The sequence below is a fragment of the Poeciliopsis prolifica genome, unplaced genomic scaffold, assembly GCF_027474105.1.
Source record: "Poeciliopsis prolifica strain line A6 unplaced genomic scaffold, Auburn_PproV2 SCAFFOLD008, whole genome shotgun sequence".
Taxonomy (NCBI): Eukaryota; Metazoa; Chordata; class Actinopteri; order Cyprinodontiformes; family Poeciliidae; genus Poeciliopsis; species Poeciliopsis prolifica.
In genome coordinates, this window is record NW_026562383.1 from 8,047,555 (window position 1) to 8,071,459 (window position 23,905).

General features: G+C 41.8%; 1 protein-coding gene across 1 annotated transcript in view; it reads left to right on the top strand.

The window, feature by feature from the left end:
- The window catches only part of chd7 (chromodomain helicase DNA binding protein 7), an 84,484-nt gene that overhangs the window by 13,145 nt on the left and 47,434 nt on the right, over positions 1-23,905 (top strand). The window contains exons 2-4 of the mRNA XM_055032572.1: positions 10,930-12,460; positions 14,006-14,340; positions 21,437-21,909. Of these exons, the coding sequence (XP_054888547.1) occupies positions 11,026-12,460; positions 14,006-14,340; positions 21,437-21,909 (2,243 nt within the window). The 5' untranslated portion in view covers positions 10,930-11,025. The remainder of the gene's footprint in view (positions 1-10,929; positions 12,461-14,005; positions 14,341-21,436; positions 21,910-23,905) is intronic.

Sequence of the window (23,905 nt, forward strand, 5' to 3'; positions counted from 1 at the left end):
TTTTTTTCATCTTAACTTATTTGACTGATGCATCTTGCAGTCTGGAAAATATTGGTAGTTAATTATGAATGAGGCATTTGGATAATTTTTCTTTTTCAATCCAAAATGCATACAATGTATTCATACTTGTGTCTCATTTCAATCCCATCAGAAATTTTGAGACTGTAAGCATAGCTAGTGTCTCACCTTTGTGGAAATTCTATGCAAATATAGCCTTAAAATGTTCTTTAAAAAATGCTAAAACTAGCCATTTTTATATTTAAATATATTGTCAAAGTTATGAAGAACCACTGTGGTGGACACAGAGTCCCATTGGACTCCAGAGCGGCAGGTTGCCTAACCCTGTTTAGATCAAAGCAATAGGGCAGCTGAAGTTGAACCTTAAAATTTAATCCAACGACCTGAACTTTGCTGCTCACAAGCACTCTTCTTTCACTCTGACTGAGCTTGAGCTGTTGAGCAAAAATTTTGGTCCTTATATGTTCGAAGCTGGTAGAAACAGTTGCCACAGAAGGGCTGGGGCTGCAGTTGCACTGAAATGTGGTTCTACAAACTATTTGAAAGAGACGATGAATCGGGATCGATACCACAGAACATCGCAGCGCGCCGCACGTTTTAGTTTGTAAAATAACTAATGTCGTTTTACTTCCACACTCTCTTGTCTGTTGGTCCAACTCAGAATTTGCCAGTAAAAGTTATTGCAATGTGACAAGAATAGTGAAAGAAGTTCTAGCAGAATGAATACTTTTTATTGAAACATGTTTCGTTATTCTCACTCAACCAGCGATGGAGCTGAAAATCTTTCCATATTCCCTGTTTGTGCTTTGAAGGGGAAACTGCTGCCACTTCAAGGTCAAAGTCCTGATACAGAATCTCCAGTTTTATTTTGGGACAAAGTTTGCTTGCAGTAACAACACACAGAAACTCAGAGGAAAATCCTTTCTCACCACACAAACTATTCAGCTGCCCACATCGGTTACTTGGTCTTTTAGCAATAGTCTTTTTATTCTTTTTTATTAATTAAGGTTATAAATTCAGTCATTCTGGGTTTGCATTTTTGCAAAACGATTTTAATCACTTAGGCAATTGCAAAGTTGCAGAAAGCATCTTAAGCCCACATGATTATCTAGAGCTTGATTTAAAACTTTTCTTTCAGTTTTGTTTGTGGTTTTTATTTGCATTTTTGGTCCTTTTTTATACCTTTAAACAGTTCATTCAGTTCACTTTTGTTGGCTCCAGCATGTCTTGAATACTAATCTGCGGGATTAGTTTAATAAACAATTTGGTTAACCATGCACAGGCTGTCGCCTCTGAAAAAATACAACACCACTCCATCGGCCAGCGGAGCCAAATTACTCCCAGCCCTCTGTTGTGCTAGAGCCTCTCTTTCTGTCGCTGGACAGATAGGAATTTGAAGAGGCTGTTGCACTCAGTAACACACACTCTGCAGTCATTAAACCTCCACATTGTCTTATTGAAATACTTGCTCGCGAGTCCAAATGAACAACCACAAATAAGTGTGTCCAGTTCCTGCTGGCTTTGTGGAGTACCCTAAAACGGCATCATTAAATAACCGATGGCGGCGTCCAAACTCGTATTTTCCGTGCTTAACGAAGCAAAAACTTGATTAATTGTGACAAACAGGCAGGCGCTTACTCGATGGATCACGCTTACATTCTGCAGAACCTATTTGGCAAATAGGTGATAGAGAAGAGGAGGAAAGCCGCCAGTTAGAAGCGTTTTTAATTGTCCTCATTAGAGACTGCTTCCTTCTTGTTTTGTTTTTTTTTCTCTTTTTTGACAGTGAAGATCGTTAATGTTTTGCCAATTGTGTAAGTTAATTACTTAAACCATCTCTAGAGTATCAACATCTTGGTTAATCACTTAATTGAATCTTGCAGATGCACATGTTGGAAAGTTATTTATTTTAATGTTGTTGCCCTGGTTAAAATACATTTTCTTTTATAAAGCATTTTCTCCCCTGATTGTCACTGTACAGCAGACTGGCTGTTATTGTTTCAGTGTTTTGGGGTTAATCGTTTAAAAGATGCAATTCTTAATTTTGCTTGCTTTTGAGGTGTTTTCCATCCAGCAGACGTGAAAACAAATGAGTGTCTGGATGTCCATAAATATTGAACCCTGTTCTGAAACACAATCAGTCCTTGCCTAATGTGAGGTGGTGTTGGTACCAATCGGATTAGAGATGGACTCATTATAAAGCATTCATAATCATAGCTCTTTTATAACAGTGTTAGTAAAAGATGTAGGTCTTCCTCCACTGTTTTTGTTAGTTAAATTTCAGAATAAAAGGGGAAAATGACTGGACGAGATGTTTTTAGTGAGTTAATGATGTGTCACCAGCTGAGGAAAGTCAAGCTGTTCTTTTCTGTGGAGCCAATTAAGATCTGACTGTAGAGCCAGAACTGGTTAGCTACTGGAACCATTTGGTTGGAAACGCAATGTGAGGCATCCAGCACTGATTCTCAAGGCTAAAGTTAGGATTGGAGTCAGAGTTTAGATCGGGCCTAAAAACCCAACCCAACCCAGCCCAATCTGACCTGATTAGCATTAAGTATTGGCCTGACACCAAAGTAAACCAGACACATTATTTTGATTAAGCTTTTACGGCTTTCATTTTCAGACCCTAATTTAACTCTTCTAATGTAACTCTTCCCGTTTCTGGCTTTTAACAGCTTCCAGCTCCATCTTGTCGTTTGTTGTAGCCACAGGATGAGTCAGGTGCAAATCATCGGCGATGTGTGATTGATGGGAGCAGAGCAGGGCACATTTATTGTGTATTGCGCTGCACTTGTTACAGTCTAATGAACGTTGGCACTTTTCTTTCCTTCCACAACAGGGTAAAATGCCTACCCCTCAATTTAGGCTACAAGAAGTAGATCAACACAACTTGATACTGTGCATTCTCGTTTGACAGGCTTATTAAGCGTGCCGCAGCTCAGCCTGATCCAACCATCAAGCAAACAATTTTGGCCCGAATTTCAGTTTGGCTCGGGCCATAAATCTAGACTCTAATTGTAATGAGAACTCCAACAGACCAGATGTAGTTGGAGCGACCAGTTCTCATAATAAAGTAATCATAAAATGTCTTTAATAATGTTTATCCACATAATTCACCACTTCTAAAAAGTACAATGAAGCCCAATCAAAGATTTTAAATACAGTGAAAACAAAGTTACAGCAATGTTAACAGTACCGGCACCATATCTCAATCTCCAGTCTTTGCATTTGCAAAGGACTGCTGGGATGCAATACCTGGTAGACAGTTGCATTTCAAAAGCCAGACATGAAGCCCTGGATGCTGGTATATTTAACCAGTTAGAGAGACCTTCACTGCCCTTGATGCACAAACCTGCTTTAGATTTGAATTAATGGCACGCTAAAGCTCAAGGAGAGAGGTGAGGTCATCGTGATGATGGAAGTGAAAGAGAAGACTGAGCAAAATGTGGGTTAATTAATATGGAAATTGTCGTTGCAATATTCAACAATAGTATCGCAATGGCACGAGTTCCCAATATCAGACAGCCCTGTATGTGTGTGGCACGGCTGCGTTAATAAATCCATCCATCCCTGCTTAATTATCGCAGGGGTGGGGGAAGGCTGGAGCCTGTCTGGAGCAGGCAGATCAGACGGATTGCTGGCCCATTCCATAGCAACGCCACGATAAACAACCATGCACTTTAAATAAAAAAAAATCTCCATTCAGTCAGACATGCATCCGAAGAGAACATAAGCTCCACACAGAAAGGTCCTGGCTATAATTTCCACCCAGGACCTTCTTGTTGCCAGGCAAGCCCCTCCATTAATATAAATTGCTTAATTTAGTGCTCGTAAATCCGAGTCTGACTTGAGTACCGTTTTGCTGTTACATCCTCTTATTGTGTTTTATGGCTCTCGACAGGTTGTCTATATTAAATAGATCAAAAAATGGCTCCTGTTTTAACATCCAGTCCTATCAGTGCTATCAGAATGCTATTTAGCTTGAGTTATGATAGCAACAGATGGAGATCTTATTCCAAAAATGAAGGGAGAGGAAACCTTTGGATTCGCTGGAGCCGATGTGCAGCTACAGGTATCTGTAAGAAAGAGGGGGAAAAAAAACACTTTTCAGCTGTAATATTCAACATAGAGCTGATTATCTGCTGTACCGAGAAGTTTGCAGAGGTAGAAAGTCTGCGCTTCCTCATTTGAGCTGTGGCTTTGAGATAACTCTACAACAGGTCCAGGTTGGCTGGCAGCACTGAAGCAGAAAGTTAGGTCAGATTAGAAAAGTGCTTTTTTTGTTGTTGTTTTTTTTCTCCCCTGCGTTGGTCAGATCGGACGTGACGTAGCATCGCCTTGACCCGTCCACACGTCTGCTTTCGGCAGATGGAGCAGAGGGACGCACAAAGGGCTAAACGCTTCATCCTCTGAGATTTTGCATCTGAACTGGCACGTTGACCAGTCACTTAATTCCCTGTGCAATGACAGCCGGGCCTTGGTGCCAAGGTGTACACGTATTTGCATGTTTCTGTTTACTGCTTAAAAAAAAAAACATTTAAAAAAAGAGACGAGAGCTAAAGTTTAACCCGAGGTGGTGGAGGATGTGGTGGAGAAAACAAATCAGAAAGGGAGGCGAAGGCTCGTCTTTTTTTTGGTTGTTTTTGTTCTTTGTCTTTTTTTTTCCTTTGTGGCCAAACTAAGTTTCACAGAGTAACTGATGGCCAACTCCAGAAAAGATGACATTCATGCGAGCAATTATCGATGCAAGCTGTGTCCAGGCTGCAGTTGAGCTTTATCCTCGTGGGCACGCTAACAGGTCAGACCAAAACACGAGGAACCTCAGCAGAGCCAATAATCTCTTGCTTTCCTTCTTTTAACTAAAGCTGTGGTCTGATTAAATCATTCATTGCATTTGTGTGCACACACACACATACATGCACTGCAGCCTCTGAGTGCTTGTATAGCTACATTTATCTTTTATTGTATAATTCATGGTCTAAAGTAGTGTGCTTCTGGCACAGCTGACAGGAAATCGGTTGCCTTCATAGTAGCTTACTGCAAAGGATGTGAAATTACACTCAATTACTCTCACCTGCCGCACACACAGACACGTGGTGAAACTTTTCTTGTCCTTCCTGTAGTGATTGAATTGCAAGAAAACAGCCTTTCAGCTGCAGCGCACACCATAATCAAGCTGTGCGCACCACTCCAACAGCTGATGCTCTGCTTGAACTTGGAGTTGCTGTTGGAAAGTTTTTTTTTTTTTTTAAATATTAAAACTGCCAAAGTCTTTCCTTAGCCTTTTAAGAAACAGTATTTTAAAATTGTCGATGTAGTTTTTGTAAGCTCTTATAATTACCAACAGTATTTTTGATTGAAAACATGAAACGGTGATATGCTTTTTACTTTATACCAAAGTTTCTTGCACTTAGGCTGAGTAATGTTTTTTTTTTTTTCCCATTGCTGAAGACTTACATTTGTATTAGATAAAATTGCATGTGAATAGTTTTCATTGAGGGTTCACTGTGGCTGCTACTCACTTTGCAAGTACTGTAATTCATGACAGAAAGTTAGTCTCTCCAAAAGAAAACTCAAATGACACCTTTTGCGTTTCATTGTTTCTTCAGCTCTGTATGAAATGAAACTGTCACGTTACATCATTACTATCCATTCCATTTGTGATTGTTATATTTTTGGTAGGCAGCTTATTTTAATCTTGATAAGGCAGCATTTCTGCTTTCACTACACTTTAACCAGCGTTGATTGTGTAGATCTTGCTGAAGCCTTGTTTTTGTTGGCACGATGAGAACCACCATGCTATACATGGGTGCAAATGACCAGCAGAGAATGTACTTAACTTGTTTAGATCTCCTTAGTCTGCTAAGGTTGATGTTGTCAAGCAGTCAAGCTCACTTCTGCAGATTAGATCTCAGAAACTTTTCTACCAAGTCTTTTGCACTAATTTACTTTTTAAAAAGAATGGTTCAGAGCTTCATATTTAGCTCAAATTCTCCAGTTTTTGCTTAATTTATTTTTTTGTACAAGCCCATGCCTACATCTTGACTCTCATTTCAAAGTAATTAAGTATGCCTTTACTCTGATTTTATGCTAAACATGTAGGAACTGGTTTGTGAATTTAGTTCATGTTGAATATAGGACTTTATTCAAATGTTGAATCTATAGTCTCGTGGTTGTTGTGGTGAAAGTAAAGTTGATACGTATTGTACGTTTTTAGTCTTTGAACAGAGTTGTTCTTTTTACAGCCTTATTTAATCTTAATACTTTCCATACAAGCAAGCCTTTTGTATTACCCGAAACAGTATGCTTATATAGTTTCAAAAAACTATATTTTAAATGGCTTTAGAAATAAGCGTTTGTCAGTGTAATGTCAAAACCAGGTTAAAAATGATTGAATCTGTCCTTGAACAAAAAACTAACAAAGCTGTTAGTGCCTGTTTCAAATCTAAAGCGTTTCTCCCAACGGAGCATTTGTCCCAGCACTATGAGCCCAAAGCATAGATGAAATGCCTATACAGAAGAAGCCCTTCGTAATGGAGGTTTGTTGGAACAATTCTTGTCAACCTGATGACTCAGCAATGAAAAACTTATCACATACCTGAGACGGTGGCCTCAGTACAGGAACACATTGTGACTGATGGATCACCATGTTATCTTGAGTTACTTTCTCTGTTGGTAATCTTTTAAGTAAATCGAGGCCCAGTACCACAAATGAAATAAAACGATGAATATTATATTGTGTAAGTATATGATCAGTGGCATTTTTCTCAGTTTTTTGGTGGTACTGGCCTTTATTGAAGTCTACTAGACATGCAATCAGAAAGAAGGGGGAAGACCCTATAGCCTCTGTATGTGGGATACCTTTCTTTTGTGGGTCGAAAGGGTGATGGAGGGATGATGGCATGTTGTTTGGTCGACGAGCTAACATTAGAATTAAAAACGAGACTCAAATATCATTTCAGATGAGAATGGCAAGAATCTGAGATGCACTATCAAAATCTGAAGCTCCTGCTCAGGCAGTAACCAGACAACCAAACTGAGTTTGTCCACCAACATCTATGCCACGTGACACTTTGTCATCCAGAGCTCAGGCTGATGATAATCACTGTGTGACTTTTAGCATTTTGGACAATGCCATCATTACTGTTCATTGTGAGTTTTTGCTGCGATGATGCTCTGTCCAACCTTGCTAAATATTACATTTTGTGAAATCCAAGTACATATATTTTCCAACAATTATCAAGCTCCAAATAGTCCTTTATGGCATCAATACTTCACGCAGACTCAGCAATGACGATATATACACCATATGATTCGTAAAGACCTGCCGGCTTCATTTTTCGAAACTCAGCTTTGTGGAATGTCTTTGTGTTGAGAGTTTTGATGGAGATGTTTTGTGAAAGAGGCAACTATCACCTTATCTTTGTCAACTTTGGTATCAAAGTGTTTCCCAAGCCTGGTTGTCGGTGACCACTATCCTTTGTTTTAGATGTATCCTTATTCTGCCTTACTATATTCAAATGATAGCATGACTATTGAAGTGCCGCAGAAGCCTGTGAATCACCTATTCATTTAAGTTTTTCGGAGATCCCGAAAACTTCCAGGTCAGTGGTTCATGAGGAGCAGTGTTGGGAACCAACACTCTACCATGTTTCTTTTTTATTTTGGCTGAGTGATCTAAAACCTAAGAACCATTGCGCTTGTTTATTAAATGGATGTAATTATTTTATGGTCGTATTTTTATCTGTAGGAATGTCTCTGGTAAGCTATAAATGCTGCAAAACTCTGCAACCTGGATCTTGGAGAAAAATGTTCATTTTGGACAAAATCATTTGAGCCTAGAAACATTAACATCTATACTGTGCTATTTGTACAATGTGCAGTTGTGATATTATCTTGCCATGTCAATATTAGTTCCAATTAACCCACATTCTCCACATATTTGATCCCATCACGTTCTGTGAGCTTTAGCATCCCACTCATCGTCATCTACATTATGTATTTTGGTTTTATGGTTGAACCAGACATTGCATTGAAGTGTAGAGTTGGACACTTGATATCTTGTTGACATCCAAATCCTGCGTCTAAATATTCCTTTGTGATATTGATATTGTGCACATTAATTTTGCAGTAGCATTTCCTAAGTTACTGTAAACACTATTGTCTGGTGTCCATAATGTGATGAAATGAATATGGAGATGAAACTGGTTTGGGCCACTTCCCAGCCCTCCTCCATTATTTTCCTAGCTATCATCTTATGCACACATACAGAAAAAAAATTCAGTTCAACTTAACCTGATACTGCCACATGTTAGAAAGCATTTCATAAAAACTAAAGTCAACAGCATGTATGACTCTTGGTTTTTAGTTCTGCCATACTGAGCTCCTCTTTCTTCCAAGCACAATAAAACTTGTTGAATGTTGGATTTACTACACTTTAAATTTGGAAAGGACTTATGCATTCGGGTTAGTGAAGCTTTCTTTTGAAGCAATGTCAAATATATGATAACTGTGCGTGTCTTTGGATATCTTCCAGTTACTCGGCATACAAAATCAAACGGGACTTGTTGTGGTAGCTTGTTTTGGGTTCATGAAGTAATGCTGGAAAAGACTTGTTCATTCTGTTTACACAACAGAAATAAAAGCTCATACCTGGCACTGTAAATTCCTCTAGGAGAATCTTTTTTTCTTTTTTTTAACTCTGACATCTCAGGCAGGTGTAATGTAGCTTATTGAATTGGCCTTTTTGGATGTTTAAATGAGTTGAAAGAATAAAGTAGATCTGACTTGCAGTTAGATTAAACGCTTTCTACTAAATTTCAAGCACTATTGAAATATTGACTCTACTTAAAAAATTAATAGCATCAGGTTTCTGTTGTCTTCTTAGGAAATTGAGAGATTTTGCATTGTTGTTGAGTACCTTTTTATTTTTGGCTAATTCAAACATTAAAGTATGGCAGCAGACATGAGAGACAAGCTTGGCTGTTAGCTTCCTGCTAGCACTTTTCTAAAACAGATACCTTACTCTGTTCTGCTGCTGCAACACATAATGTGAGAGGATGGATTTTGTACGAGGGCATAATTACATTCAGGCACATTATATTTATCGATAAGGGAAACTTTACTGATGTTTGCCCACTCTGTTTGGGGAAATAATGAGGGGTTGGTCCCTGATACCTGCTGTGCTCTGTAATGAACCCATAAGTGGCTGAGGGGAAAAAAAGTGGTGGGTGGGAGGGAAGATTTGTGGAGGAAGAAAGAAACGAGGTGCAAGGGGGAGGGAAACCGTAGCAGCGGTACAAGTTGGCTTGGGTGTTGTTTTTGCACCGCATAGAAGCAACAAGCAAACCTCCCCCCACCTCCTCCCGTCCTGCTCTCCACTACTCAAACTCACTGATGCATACTTCAATCCACCTACCCTCGCCCTCTCGCTCACGCAGAATGGGATGTTGCGTGGGCTACCGAATCAGTAGGATGACAATTAAATTCATATCGGCCGTTCTAATTTTAACACGGCTTGTTTATCACCAACGTATACGTCCCGAGTGCGTTTTCCTGTTTGCTTTCGAGGAGAAGCGGGGGTCTTAAACCTAAAAAAAAAAAAAAAAAGCAAGCAGGTGGTTAGCTCTGTTTTCTTGAAACATCTGCCTGAGTAGTTATTGAATGGGCTGCCATGCGAGTAGCTAAATACTGACTGACTGGTTTACGTAAAGTCTGTCTGCCCCGGTGGCTGGCTGATTCCTGGCTGGATGGCAGCTGCTGCTGTTCAAACAGAGCTGCATCTGCTCGGCCCTTTGTTCTAACTCACACTGATAAAAAAGAAATGCACACTTGGTGACTCCAAGTGTGTGTTAGCAAAGAAAAGAAGTTCCTTTGTTTAGTTGTGAATTGGGAGTTTGGGGGCAGGGTGCAGGGGACGCTAATGCAAAATGAGTCTTTCCTGGTGTGGAGGTTCTCTCTCTCTCTCTCTCTCTGTCTATATAATGTGTATTTTTTTCCATCTCTTTCCTCCTGTTTTTGTGGTTACATATAGTTAAGTTTTTCTTTAAGGTTGTTTGGTCATCTTTGGAACTTCTAGGTTTAGAAAAATTGGAAAGTGTTCAGAGTGAATTCTCTAAAATACCTCATAAGTCAACTTTATTAGAATACATTTCAACAATAAGGTAGTTCAGAGTGCTTTACACAATAAAACATAGTACTTCAACAAATTACGAAAGAAGCAATGAACATTGCATTTTGTCAAATCATCATCAAATATATTGTACCTGTTATTATGAATTGAAGGAACTTTAAACATTTGTTCTTTTAAATGAACTCAGTGTTTTGGCTGTTTTTGCAGTTTTCTGGAAGTTTGTTGAAGATTTGAGCATAGAAACTGAATGCTGCAAGTCCAAGTTTGGTTTGGTTTCATGTTAGGAAAGTGCTTTGAAGCAGTGTTTCTCAACCCTGGTCCTCAATGCACACTGCCCTGCATGTTTTAGGCATATCTTTGCTTCAGTCCAGCTGATTTTAATTGATAACTGATTAACAAGTGTTAAACTGCAATCAGTTGAATCAGGAACATTAAAGCAGGAAAACCTCTAAAACATGTGGGACAGTTTGCCTTGAGGATCAGGGTAGCATTTCTCTAAAGTTTAGAGAAATGCTACACTGTCAATTTTAAATTTAAAACACGATTTGATTTGATTTAAGATCACTTTAATCATGCTCAAAACCTTTCGGCAAAGTAGCAATATTTCCCAAAAATGCTTTTATCAGACTGTGAAAGATCAAAGCAAAGGAAATGGCTGGATTTCATTTGATGGGCTCTGATCGATAATCTTCACGTGGAATACCAAAAAACACAAAGCGAAAACCTACAGCTGCTCTTTGCTGTTATGAATAACGTCTTTTCTCTTTCTGTTTCTCCAGGAACCTTAATGAGGATGATGGAGAGGAACGCTTCAAATTAGTGGTTAGCTCTTCACTTCACAGCACACCTCAAATCTGTGGGCCCACCACCCAGCCATGGCGGACCCAGGGATGTTGAGCCTCTTTGGTGACGATGCAGGGTTGTTCTCGGACGAATTGGATAGTTTGGGAGACTGCTTCCCCCAGCAGTCAGCGGCTGGCCCAGCCAACCCACTCGCCCCGCCCACAAACCCATCTCTAAACCACGAGCACCAGGGAACCAGGGCTTACCACCAAGGGATGCTTCACGGCACTGGGGCCGGACCGGGGCAGTCCAAACTGGGGCAGATGTATGAGCATAACTCGTATACAGGCTACGATCAAGCGGGTGCCGCCGGAGGACGGATGATGGCCCAGAACGGTCCCAGCCAGGGCTCGCCGAATGTGAACACGGCCATGAACGGCATGACCTCCCACTACCACAACAACCCAGCTAACTCTAGCAGCACTCACCACGGGTACCAGGGCGATGCTGGGGCAGCAGGAGGAGGTGGGGGTGGAGTTTGGGGCCCACAGCAGCAGAGCAGATCTGTGTATCAGCAGGCTTCAGCACCATCAGGGGCTGGTCCCAACCAGATGGGAAGCTACCAAATGTCTCAAGGCAACTACGCTGGCATGCAAGGTCCTCCTACATCCGGTGCAGCGCGCATGAATCAACACTACCCTTCACAGAGCATGGCCCCCGTTCCAGCTCAGGACCCATCTCACTACTTAGGACATGTTGGGATGGGGGGGGTCCAGATGAGACAGCCTCAGCCGCAGCCCCAGAACTATCCCAACATGGGCCACGCACCTCGATACCCACACTCCCCTTCTAGACAACCTCCACACCAGCACCAACAGGGCATGGCACCGTTTGGGGGTGCACAGTACCCTGGCTATCAGCCCCAGTATGCTGCCATGGGGCCTGGTATGGGCCAGGGGGCTAATGCTAACGTCAGCGCTAACACCAGTCAGGCCATGGGAGCAGGGCAGCTGGGCCAGAGGTTCAACCAGGGAGTGAGCTCAGCACCGGGGCAACAGGGACAACGATACCCCTCTGTTCCACCCCACCAGCCCCACTCTGCCTCAATGCAGCAGCAGGCAGGGCAACAAGGCCAGCCTATGCATCCCCTAAACCACCCCCCAAATCTTCCCCAACCTCCAAACCAACCCCAGTCCCACCTTACCGCCCCAGCTCAGGGATCTTACCCCTCCCCGTCGTCTATGTCCCCAATGCGGGTTCTGGGAACCCCGACTCCTCCTCCCCAGCAAGGAAGACCCCCCAGCGCAGGACTAGCCGGGCCTCCGGATGTCGCAGGATACACAGCAATGCATTCTCCTCCCAGTGCTATGGCCCATGCACAGAGAACTCCCCAGACCTCTTTATCTGCAGCACACCCACAACACCAGCAGCCCCACAGCATGCCTCCCAGTGCAGGGCAAATTTATCCTGGCATGGGACCTCAGCGTGGACCACAAATCGGGCCGACTCGGCTCCAGCAACCACAAGGTAAGCAGCCGTCAAACTTCATATTTACACTCATGCACCAACTGTAGAGTCTAAATAGAAAACAAGGCTGGTGAAGTTTCTTTTTATCAAACAGATGGTTGAGAACATTTGGCACCATGTTGGTTCCGGCGAGAGTTTCTGTTCACGCTCATTTTGTTGAGGCGGTGGAAATAAGGAGACATTGCTGGTATATTTAGAAACAACGCACAGATTTAATGGATTAACTTTTTTTTCTTTTTTTTCCAAAGCTCAGTGCTCTGATCAAAGAGTCAGAAGGTGCTATATTTTGGGGAGTTGTGGGATCTTGCTTAGGATCAAAGATGAGGCTTAGAATCAATCCAACTTTTGCCAAATGTTTCCTGTATTCTTTGCAGATACTTTAACTCGTTAGTCATTGAAATATGTAATTTTCTTTTTATATATGTGTCTGTTCCAGGATAGAAGGGAGAAATGACCAAGACAGGACAAATTACAGTCTGACCATATACACATAAAACCTGCTATATAAGAGAAAAGAAAGTCTGTCCGTTACAAACGTTGCTGCCTCACTCAGAAGACTTAAAAATGCTCAAAAAGAGATGATAGCCTTCATTTTCAGGTCATTCTGTGTGCAGAATCTAGCTCTTCATGGCAGTTTGGTGCAGAAACTAAGAAAACATGTTTGAGCCAATGACTGAACTGTCTAGATGAGTGTACAACTGAAGAAACTAAAGTTGTGAAGGCTGACAACCCAAAATGGCCTTGCAGATTAAAATATGAATGGATAAGTATAGCCATCCAGCACAAATCTAATGATGTTTGTGTCTGTTGAAATTTGTGATGAATCTTAAACCTCCATGATATATAATGGCGGTTTTAAGAAGAAATATGCATATAAACCACTTTGTAAAAAGTTGAGGTTTAAATGTAGCTGCAACAAGAAAAAATGCCAAGTTTGTACTGGGATACAAACTCTTAAAATAATTTTTCCTTTTTTCCCCCCCAATGAACAAGAGGTTTTATTTTAATGGACCAAGAGAACATCTTGAGACCACAGAATTTCACCTAATTTTGACTTTTTCATTAATGTAGATCTGATTATTTGAAAGGCATTGATATATTGCAAAACAGTCTTAACAATAGCTTAAATCTCAAAACTTTGTGAGTCTTTAATTGTATCACCAAAGCCAGCAAAGAAGCAAATCTTGTACATCGTTTGAAGAATTGAATAAAAAAATAAGTAAAATATCTGTTAAGATTTTTCATCTGCATCTTAGTCCAAAACCTTGAAATTTTTTGCCAGAAAGAAAGCCCAGAAATTTACTGTAGGAGACAAATTCAACATTTAAAATCTGAAAAACAGTGACAAAATATGACCCAGATTTTGCCTGGATGCTGTCCAAAGGTCAACTGCGTCATCAGAGTAAGAATGAAACATTTTACTGGAACCATTCCTGTTGAGAGATAATAAATGGGAGTGGTTCTCAGACTGGGCCCTGAGGAACTCCTATAACTGTATTGCTGTCACCACTATAATAATCTTTCATCTTTGGTTTCTCTTTCCAGGTCCTCATGAAGCCTCAGTCAGCCAGGGGGTGGACCAGCGTCTGCTCCAGGCCCAGCAGCAGGCCTCTCGAGGTGGGCAGCCCATGCCGCCTGCTCCTATGGGGTTCCAGGGTCCGCCTATTGGTCAACACGGAGCCCCGGCCCCTAACCAGGGCTTGGCTCCACCTGCCCAGAACACTCAGACGCAGCACACGCATCTGCCCCCACACCCCAACCACCTGCAAAGCACGCCCCCTCCTCCCAGCCAGGCCTCCCACCCATGGGCACCTCAGCCATCTGCCCCCCACCCACTCTCCTCACCCCCTCTTACCCCACAGAAAGTGCCTCACATACAGGTGAGTCTCCATCAAACGAACGCTTTGATGTGGTAGCAAAGCTGTGAGTGTGAGAGAGATCAAGACTGCGCATTTGTTTTTGTGTGTGGGTGTTTTTCATGTGAATGTTTATTTTTCATGTGGGTGGGGAAATTGTGTGTATGTTTTTGGAGTCTAAGGGAAGTGTGTGCGCATGTTCATAAACGTGTGTGTGTACATGACATTTGAGAACGCAGCGGCGTATCGAGTACTGGATCATTGGGGTTTTGTGTGTGTTTTTGCCCTTTGTGTGTGCCGGTGTCTGCCCTGTGTGTGGTTGTATTTCCGTGTGTGTGTATGGGGGGGGGAATGGATTCTTGCAGCTGTTTGCTTCCTGTGAGCTGCATATCTTGAGACACGTGTGCAACACACACATGCACACAGGCACGCGCACAGAGGCGCCACCAGAATAATCTCTCCTCGCTCTTGGTCCCACTACCCCCCTCTCCCCACCTTCTATAGAGGAAGCCTCCCTTCCTGTCTCCCCCCCCCCTTTCCCGTCTCCTCTCTTTCCGCTCTCTCTCCACTTGTCTGTGTTTCTCACTGTTTGTCTTATCCACTTCAGGGATATCATCACTGACCTAATGCTGTGTAGTGAGAAGTACAGAGAGATGGGCAGAAAAGGCAGATGGTTTATAAGATAAAATAAATGTCTTAAGATTTTAGAAGGTTGTAAAATTGGCTGTGAAACTGAGGTGAAAGAGTGGGACAACTTGATTTCACTGCTGGAATCTTCTCCAGGAATCAGGGCAGCTTTTGGGGGGTATTCTCCTCCTACAGGAACCAGGGCCAGTAGTAGAAACGTATCCCAGACTACTGCTTTGATTGGGTGATGGTAGTAGAAGAAGTGATTTTATTTATATAGCACTTTTTCAGCAACAGGCAGATCAAAGTGCCAGTACTTTTTGTATTTTCATACGAGGTGTGTAAATTAGCCTTCTCCCTGTTTAACCTTGTTGAAGATTCATATTTCCCATTGACTTCAAATTGTATAACAGCATTATTTAGTGTGTTTTTTGGGTTTTTTTTTCCTACCAACCTGCAAACCCAGTAACTTATGTTAAATATCACAGTTTTAGGAAATTACATCCAAATACTTTAAAGAAGCGGCTAACCTAGTTGTATTTGTGTATTCAACATAAACACAGTTAAACTTACATTACCGAAAAGTAGCTTTTTATCTCAACAGGAGCCCATTTTTCTCTCTTTTGTACATTGAAAATGGCATGAAGATTTCTCATTTTCTCAGTCTGTAGTGACCTTCTTTAGCATTTAAATTACAACTGCTACCAAAGAATCCTATTAATGCTGTTGGTCTGACTTCACTGTTTTCACTGTAAACCTGCAGTCTTAACAGATTTACATCCTATAATAGCTGTAGTTCATCTTAGATGTATTAAGTCGTTGAAGTGGCAACATACTTTTGCAGGAGAAATGCGATCATCTCACCGTTAGTTGAAGTTTCCATAAACAGCTAGATTTTGGACGTCACTTTGAAATATGCACACTTGGTGAAATGGAAACTTCAGAGACACGGGGTCCCAAATCCTCCAAAAGTGTTCAAAGGTCTTAAATTCATGTGTCTAAGCTAAGGCCTTAAAATGTCTTCAATCCATTTTGAAAGAGCAAGTTTGCCAAATAGTTTCACCTTCCTAAAATTATGTCCTAAGACATTTATTACCACAAGTCATTTTGGAAAAAACAACTCACCTCTTTTTTAAAAATTTTTTATTCGTTTTTGTATTGCAGCAAAAGACCCTTAAATTTTGCCAAAACAAGACTAATCTGATGTATTTCTGATGTACTAATCTGATGGAGTTTGCTCACTCTTGGGACTTTTCTGTCAGGCAAAAGTTTGAGTCACACACATTGCATTCTATGACTCGAGAGGGCTGAAGCTACCGCTAACTACCTGCTAACGTACCTCACCAGCCATCTAACTTTTTTGCGTGCGAAAGATCAAATTAGTCGCCAAATGACATTTGTACATTTCTGAGGAGATACAGGTTTTGATTTTTATTCATCATTCACTTCCATGGGGAAAATATTTTGGGAAGACACAATGCATGTGATGAGGAGCACAAGATCCTTGGCAAAAGAGAGGACGGCTGGTGGGGAGAAGTTCTCATTTCCAATAGTCACATTTGTGTGTTGGAGTCGCCCGCGTCACGTGCCCCTCGCCTTCCATTAGCTTGTTTTGTTGCTCAAAGCCCCCTTTCTCCACTGACCCATTCATGCACAATAGCAGCCCTGTGGCCACACAAACACAGAACTAGTCCCCTCTTTCTCTTCCCTCTGCTTCCCTACCCTCGCCTAGCGCTCCCCGTCTCCAAGTCGGCGTTTGCCGCTTTCCGTGGTTGACATTTCAGCCGTCACACTTAATTTATCCAGGACTCCTGACCTAGATGCCAGGTTGACTGGTGAGCCCCACTTCTCGCCTGGGCGCGCCGCGTGCTCCGTCCCGACTTAAGCTGCCGGCCCCCGCTTCCCCTGTTGACACACACACACACACACACACACACACACACACACACACACACACACACACACACACACACACACACACACACACACACACAAGCATTGATAGTTTGGTCCAGAATAGGATGGTGAATTGCCTTGAGAAAAAGGAGAGCCTCACTAGAGGAGTTGAGGAGGGTGTGTGTGTGTGTGGCACAGAAAGGGAGTTCATCTCATGATGCACTTGTTAGAAAGAGCTACACACACATACACACACACCAAGCTGGTCGGTCAGTCAGTCAGTCAGTCAGTCAGTCATGATGACTGCATGTCTGGTACTCTAAGCTCCATCTGTTCACTAAGCATGGTTATTACATACACAAGCACACACACGCACGCGGGCCTTCGTCAGCATCTCAAGGTCACAGCTCCAGCAGAATGCTGTGCTGTGACCTTTATTCTACAACTCGCACACACATACACACACAATGTTGCGTGCAGCACTCCGGTTGACATATAACATGCTTGTCTCGCCCCTCCCCCCCTACTCATCTCACAGTCAGAGCTGTTATGCTATTTAGCTCGCTAAGATTCTCCGGCTTCATGCAAACGCTTTTCGGCGTTCAGGCACATCTTGTTCTGATTTTCTGTTTTTCTCAAATTAATTTACTCATTCTGCTAGTTTTGTTGAGCGTTTCAGCAAATTAAAGCAAATTGTGCTCTGGATTCCTCCTCCTGTCTGTGTTCTCTCTAAATGTCATGTTTGCTCTTTCTAAAACAATGTGTTCAACAAAATAAATGGCTCTGTGAATGTCCGCAGTAGATCGCTTAAACTGAATCTTTTTTATGAGTTGCACGTGAGCAGCTGGACACAAAATTTCCAATTTCATCATGTTTTTGTTACCAATTTCAGATCACCTGCTTGGCTAGTAGGAGCTTTAATATGTATTGAACAGGAAGTGCAGTGAAGTGGACAGAGTACTACCTAGAATTAATTTATTTTTTCCCCCAACATACATATTGGCCTGCTGTACATAATGTTTTAATAAAAAATATTGGAAGCTTGTGATTGCTATTTATTCTGTAAACATATGGCTCACTTTATTTTTCCAGCTGGCAAAACATTTGGAGGTCAAATCTTCAAAAAGGAAAGCACAGCAATTGCAGAGACATTCAACAAATCAAGTTTAAACTTTGCTATAAGTGTAGATTCTCAAAATTAGTGTTGCAGCAAGTCTACGTCTTTACGTCCTGTAACTAGCAGTGTCTGACAACTCTTTAAAGGGCTTGCAAGCTTGTGTGTGTTGTGAGTCCTCTCCAGGATTAAAGAGTGTTTAACCCACATTTGGGGCATGAATCTAACTTAATGATGGGGTGAGTGCGCTTTTCAGTGAGGCGTCCCCTCCTTCATATCTCTAGGTGATGGTTATAATTAACAATTTATACCTGGATGGCAAGCCTGTGTCATCTGCCCACTAACGTCTGCTAGGTTATTGCTTGCAGCTCAGACCGCACTGACTGCAGTAATAATACTTCCTTTCAAATTGTGCCACTTAATATTCCCCAAAGAAACTATGGGATAAGCTCACGACTGTTGTTGTTTTTTTTTTTTTCTTTTCTTTACTTTTCGTAGTTCAAGTTTAAATCGGCTGATTAATAGAGCACACTTGAACGGGTTTACATTTGCTCCACTGATACTGGTAGGTTTCTCGTGACGATGCATATTTTCATTAAATACAGTGAGAACAAGGTTTTCCAGTTTCACCCATTAGGATAATTCATACCTCGGGGGGAAAACAAGAACACAGAACTTCAAAAATACTCTGAGAAGTCACTTTTTTCCCTTGTTTCTTTCTTCTACATTGAGGATAAGCATATGATGCGGTGCATTGCTACCTTTTAAGACGCTGTGGCAAAAACTGCAAATATATAAGTGAGTACTATTGGACAGCAAATGAAGAAAAAAAGTGGGATGAATAGAGATGCATGCATGGGTCCCATCAACTCATCTGCTTTCAAGCATCCCATCAGCATGAAACTGAACAGTCTAAGCAAACCTTTAATGATCAAATCCATACTAGATGATTCCACAAAATTGTTTTAATACACATTTTGTAGTTTGAACCATTTAATTTACTTGTAAAAAACAAACAATATATATCCTAATATTATGTCTTGGCTTTGGAGCAGAAGATGCTGTCAGAGCACTATTAATAATATTAACAATTACATATTTTGTTGCGATGAACTGCCCTTTGTGTTTCTACCAGTTGAATATATTATGTGATTAACCTGTAAACACGACACATGCATTAGATTAAAGCAATAGACGGTCTGGTTTATGCCAGTGGTTTTTATCCGAGCAGTGAAATCTTTCGTTACAGCTCTAAGCTTCATAAATGGCAGTCGTCACTATACACCAGGTATTTAATGCTAGGGAGAAAGTCCACCTGATGCTGTACAGCATTTCCTGGCGGCATGGTAATGGGAGACCTTTGGACTTTATAAGATAGTCAAATGATGCGCTTGTTTTATCATCCCAGATACAGCGTGCAGCGAAGTTTTGACTACAGCTGAAGCTATTTTGCTTTTGTTCCCCCTGGACATGGTTTATTAAATAGGCAAGTTGTTTGACAGAATATTTCAGCAATATATAGCTGCAATACAACAAAACAGAAGTCAGCAGATGTCAAAAAAAAAGTCTATAATGAGACAATAAATGGTTTTCATAACCCGTACCGTAGTTGCACGTCAGCATCTTCAGCGTTTAGTTTGGATCTTTTCTTCAGTTCTTCGAGTCAACGCTTGTTTTTCAACTAATTTTGGACAATATTTTGGCCCTTTTTTTGGTTGGCGATGCTTGAAAATGTCGGCATGTTAAATTCATACTGCAGAACACCAAACCTGACGCAGCAGTGAGGTGTGTGTGTGTGTGTGCACGCTCCCCATTGTGTACACACCGTGCATCTCCATTGTCATTCCTGTGATTGATTACCTAAGAAGCTTGGCAGGAGGACAGATTTATCTCTTGGCACTGCATCTCACCATCTCTCTCTCTCTCTTTTTCCGCTACCGTCTCTCTATCCCTCACTCCTCCGGTTTACCCTCCCTTCCCCCAGATTTGTGCGTCTAAATGGCTCAGTTTACGTGTGTGTCAGCAGGTGTTTGTGGGGGGGGTTGTGTGATGTGTGACCTTGCAGCACTTCTGGGGTTGTGTGTACATTAGCATTCTTCTGATGGAAGTGAACTTTCAGCGATGGCATCCCAACTCTTTCCTCCTCCATGTGAATAAACTATTGTGTGTGTGTGTGTGTGTGTGTGTGTGTGTGTGTGTGTGTGTGTGTGTGTGTGTGTGTGTGTGTGTGTGTGTGTGTGTGTGTGTGTGTGTGTGTGTGTGTGTGTGTGTGTGTGTGTGTGTGTAGAGAGAGAAACTTGCTGATGCTCACACACGCGTATAGAAAAAAGAAAAGCGCACGTGTTATACATGCACACCAACGGACTCTCAAAGGCATAGTGTCTCTGGCTGTGCTACAGCGCGCGCACACACACATTCTCCCTCGTTGTGCCTTTTTGAAGTATGGAGATAATTTATTCGTGTCATGATGCCTGATTTCCCATCTGCTACTGGGACCCTGAGCAGCTGGAGAGAGAGAAAGCGGGAGGGAGATAGGGAGGGAGAGAAGAGAAGGCGGGGGGAGGAGAGGCAGCTGGAGAGGCTCCCAACAGCTGGTAACCAGTTTCCTGTCACCGAAAGCTTACTTGGGAGCAAAGAGGAGGTGCAGGAAGAAGGAGCACCGAGATTAGTCTACAGGAGAGAGAAAAAAATGAGGTGTCAGCCAGTTTGTTTACTAAGGTTAGCCTGCTGGAGGACGAGGCAGGGGGGCAGAGGGGGGAAGGAGGCGGAAACTGTAGCAACAGGGAGTCGAGGATGGGGAGGAGATGGCAGCCGTGCTCATGGATGGATAGAAAGATGATCCCCTTTTACCCCTCTGCTCTGTTGGCTGCCATTACTGACTGACTCAACCGCCACCTTTCAATCCATCAGTATTGACTGACAGGCTGGTTTGACAAACTGGTGTTGAAGCAGAACAAAAGCAGGAGACTGGGATCAGATTGTCACATTTTTGGTGCAATGTATCCCTGGAAAAGGAAAATGAATAATTTAAATTCTATGTTTTCATATTGGTAACCAATCAGCAGACACACTTGGTAGAGTATTTGTCAGACAATCGTGGTGTATTTAGTTATAATTATTTTAACTTTTGTCAAAATTCAAAGTGACTGCTTTGCTGATTTAATATTGAAAATTTATGTCATGCAGGCTAAGAATATAAAGTAGTCAAGATGACCCATTTTCAACTCATATTTCTGTATTCTCAGTCTGCAAGAATAAATATTTTTTGTAGTTATCAGTGAATGAAACTTTGCCAAACCAGCATTTCCAGTTCAGTCATACCTTCTTGGAGCATTTAATAATTTTTTACTTAAAACTGTTATAATTTTTGTGTCTTTTCTGAAATTTTTTTTTTTTTTATGGTCGAGTGAATTGTATAATTTGCAATATAAATTTTCTAATCTATTAAATGTGTTTTTTTTTTCTTTCCACTTCCTCCCACAGCATTCCCCCTCAGACCTGTCAGGTGATGCCTCAATGATGGTTACCGACAGGCCGACGGTTGGTGCCGGAGCCCCCAGCCAGCCTATCAGCACAGAGAAGCCTACTGATCAGGAGACCAAGCCAAAAAAGAAAAAGAAAAAGAAAGCTAAAGCAGTCGAAGAAAAAGAAGATGGAGTCAAGAAAGAAACGAGGGAAGGAGGAGATGAAGACGTAAAGTCTGAGTTTCCTGCAGCAGGCAGCAATGCAAGTGAACAGCTTATTGGCACAGGAGCTGTTGAAGGGAGTTTGCCGCCACCGGAGGAGAAGAAGAAGCGGAAAAAGAAACCAAAGGAGAAGACGGAGGGCAAGGAGCCCAAAGAGCCCAAGACCCCGAAGACCCCCAAAACACCCAAGACTCCCAAAGAGCCCAAGGAGCCCAAGGAGAAGAAAGCCAAGAGCACCACATCCAAGGCCAAGACTCCCAAGAAAACCAGGTAGAAACACCTGAAACTACTCATAAAGAAAATATCCAGTGGTTTATTTTTTCCCTACCAAAAAAGTTAGCCAACAATTAAAACACAGTAGAATTTTGCAAAATGCAAATTTTCAGAAGTGTACTGAAGAAAACACGGCTAACTCTCCGTTGTGGTTATTTGGGTTAATTACATCACCAGAATTGAGCTGATCAGATGGCTTTAGCACACACACACACACACACACACACACGTACACACACACACTGGCGATGAGAAACATTTACATATTCCGACCTAGATTCTCAGGCATTCCACTTTCATTGGAGTTTCACAGAGTTCAACCTCATGTGTTTGAGCCAGTTTGTTCCAAATGACTCCAAAACCATGATTTATGGGTCGCTGAAGCAAACGGTGATGACAGGTATCATGTCCAGAACTTTAACTGGCACCAAGCTGTTTATATTCCCTTTGCTTTTCGACTGACCTTTTCAGACTGCTTTGGTTGTTCTCATCTACAGCTTCCCATGTGTTTAAACACAACTGGAAAAACTGAAAAAAAAAAAAAAAAAAAAAAAAAAAACAAAAAAAAAAATTGGTTACTTTCTGGCTTGTGGCTTATGTGATGGCATCAGAGAAAGTGTTTCTTGATTGAAAACGGTTTACAACATCTTAAAAAACTGATAGTGAAATTTTGTGTATGTGACAAAATTATTTTCACTTAAATGCTAAGAGTTCAGGTGGTACCTTTAACTGAAACCATCTCTGTGCAACTTCCTCTACAGTTGTTGCTTTATTATACTATGCAATTCTCAAATTTACTAGCAGATTGTTATATTTTCAGTTCTGCATGAAATCAAGCTGCTTTCAGTAAAAAAAAAAATTACGGCCTCTAAACTCTTGATTTCCGGATCTCTGATTTTTGCGTTTTGAGAAAATACACTCCATGTTTTTTTCACCTTCTCTCAATCTCAAGGCAAGATTGATTTGAGGCATCAGAGAAAATCTTCATGCATTTACATTGAAAGCCGAAAGTGACTTCATACACATAAATACGAGCGCGTCCACACGCATGCACACGCCATATCCATCACTCATGTGACCGACCAGGGGGAACTGAAAGGGTCACGACCTCTGAGCTGTGAACTGTAGCACACAGTGTTTATGTGGGTGTGACTCTCTGATAACAGAGACTGGTGAAGCATGGAGCGAGGGCTCCGTGAAGGATCCTAGTATCAGTCATATTCCTACGTCGCTGTGTCAGACACCGAGCCGCGCGGCTGGAGCTTCAGGTGGAAGGTGAAGCTCCGCTCCGGGTCGTGCCTGTCACCCTCCCTGGACGTGTCACAGACAGACAGACAGACTTGGTGACACTTGTTGTAAACCTTTTAAATGTTCATTATCCTTTCAGAGTAAATCTCTGTGGTTTATGAGCTGTGCAATTATTTCGGAGACTCGAGTAGGAGTTACTGGTGGTGGATTAACACACATTTTGGATTCTGTGGAGCATTTCTGCCAGCAGGAGAGTGTTTGTGGGACTGAGTCAAAATAAACCACAGTGTGTGTTCATTATAACGAAGGAACATGTTACTTAATGGCTCCCTCTATTTGAACAATAGAGTTTTATGGCACAGATCAGTTGGATACGTTGGGCTCTGAATTCACACCTCCTAGTCGGATAAATTTATGGATGGTGTGGTTCATCTCACTTTAAATATAGCATATTTAATTCTTCTACATGTTGACTGATAAAAGAAAGTGTTGAGAGTGATGATTGAAGCAGGATACAGATTTTCTTGACTGAACATGCAATTCTTATCAGTTTTTGTCGATATTACCTCAGTGTGAGTATTTACTCTGTGCTCTCTGGTTTATCTCTGCCTTCTCTCACTTTTTCTAACAGCTGTTATCACATCTCTCTTTTTACTTTCTGAGGCAGCAAACGTTAACCACTGTTGTTTCCTATGCGTATCGATTACACTGTCTGGATATGGCTGTGTTTTTTTTTCTGCGGTAG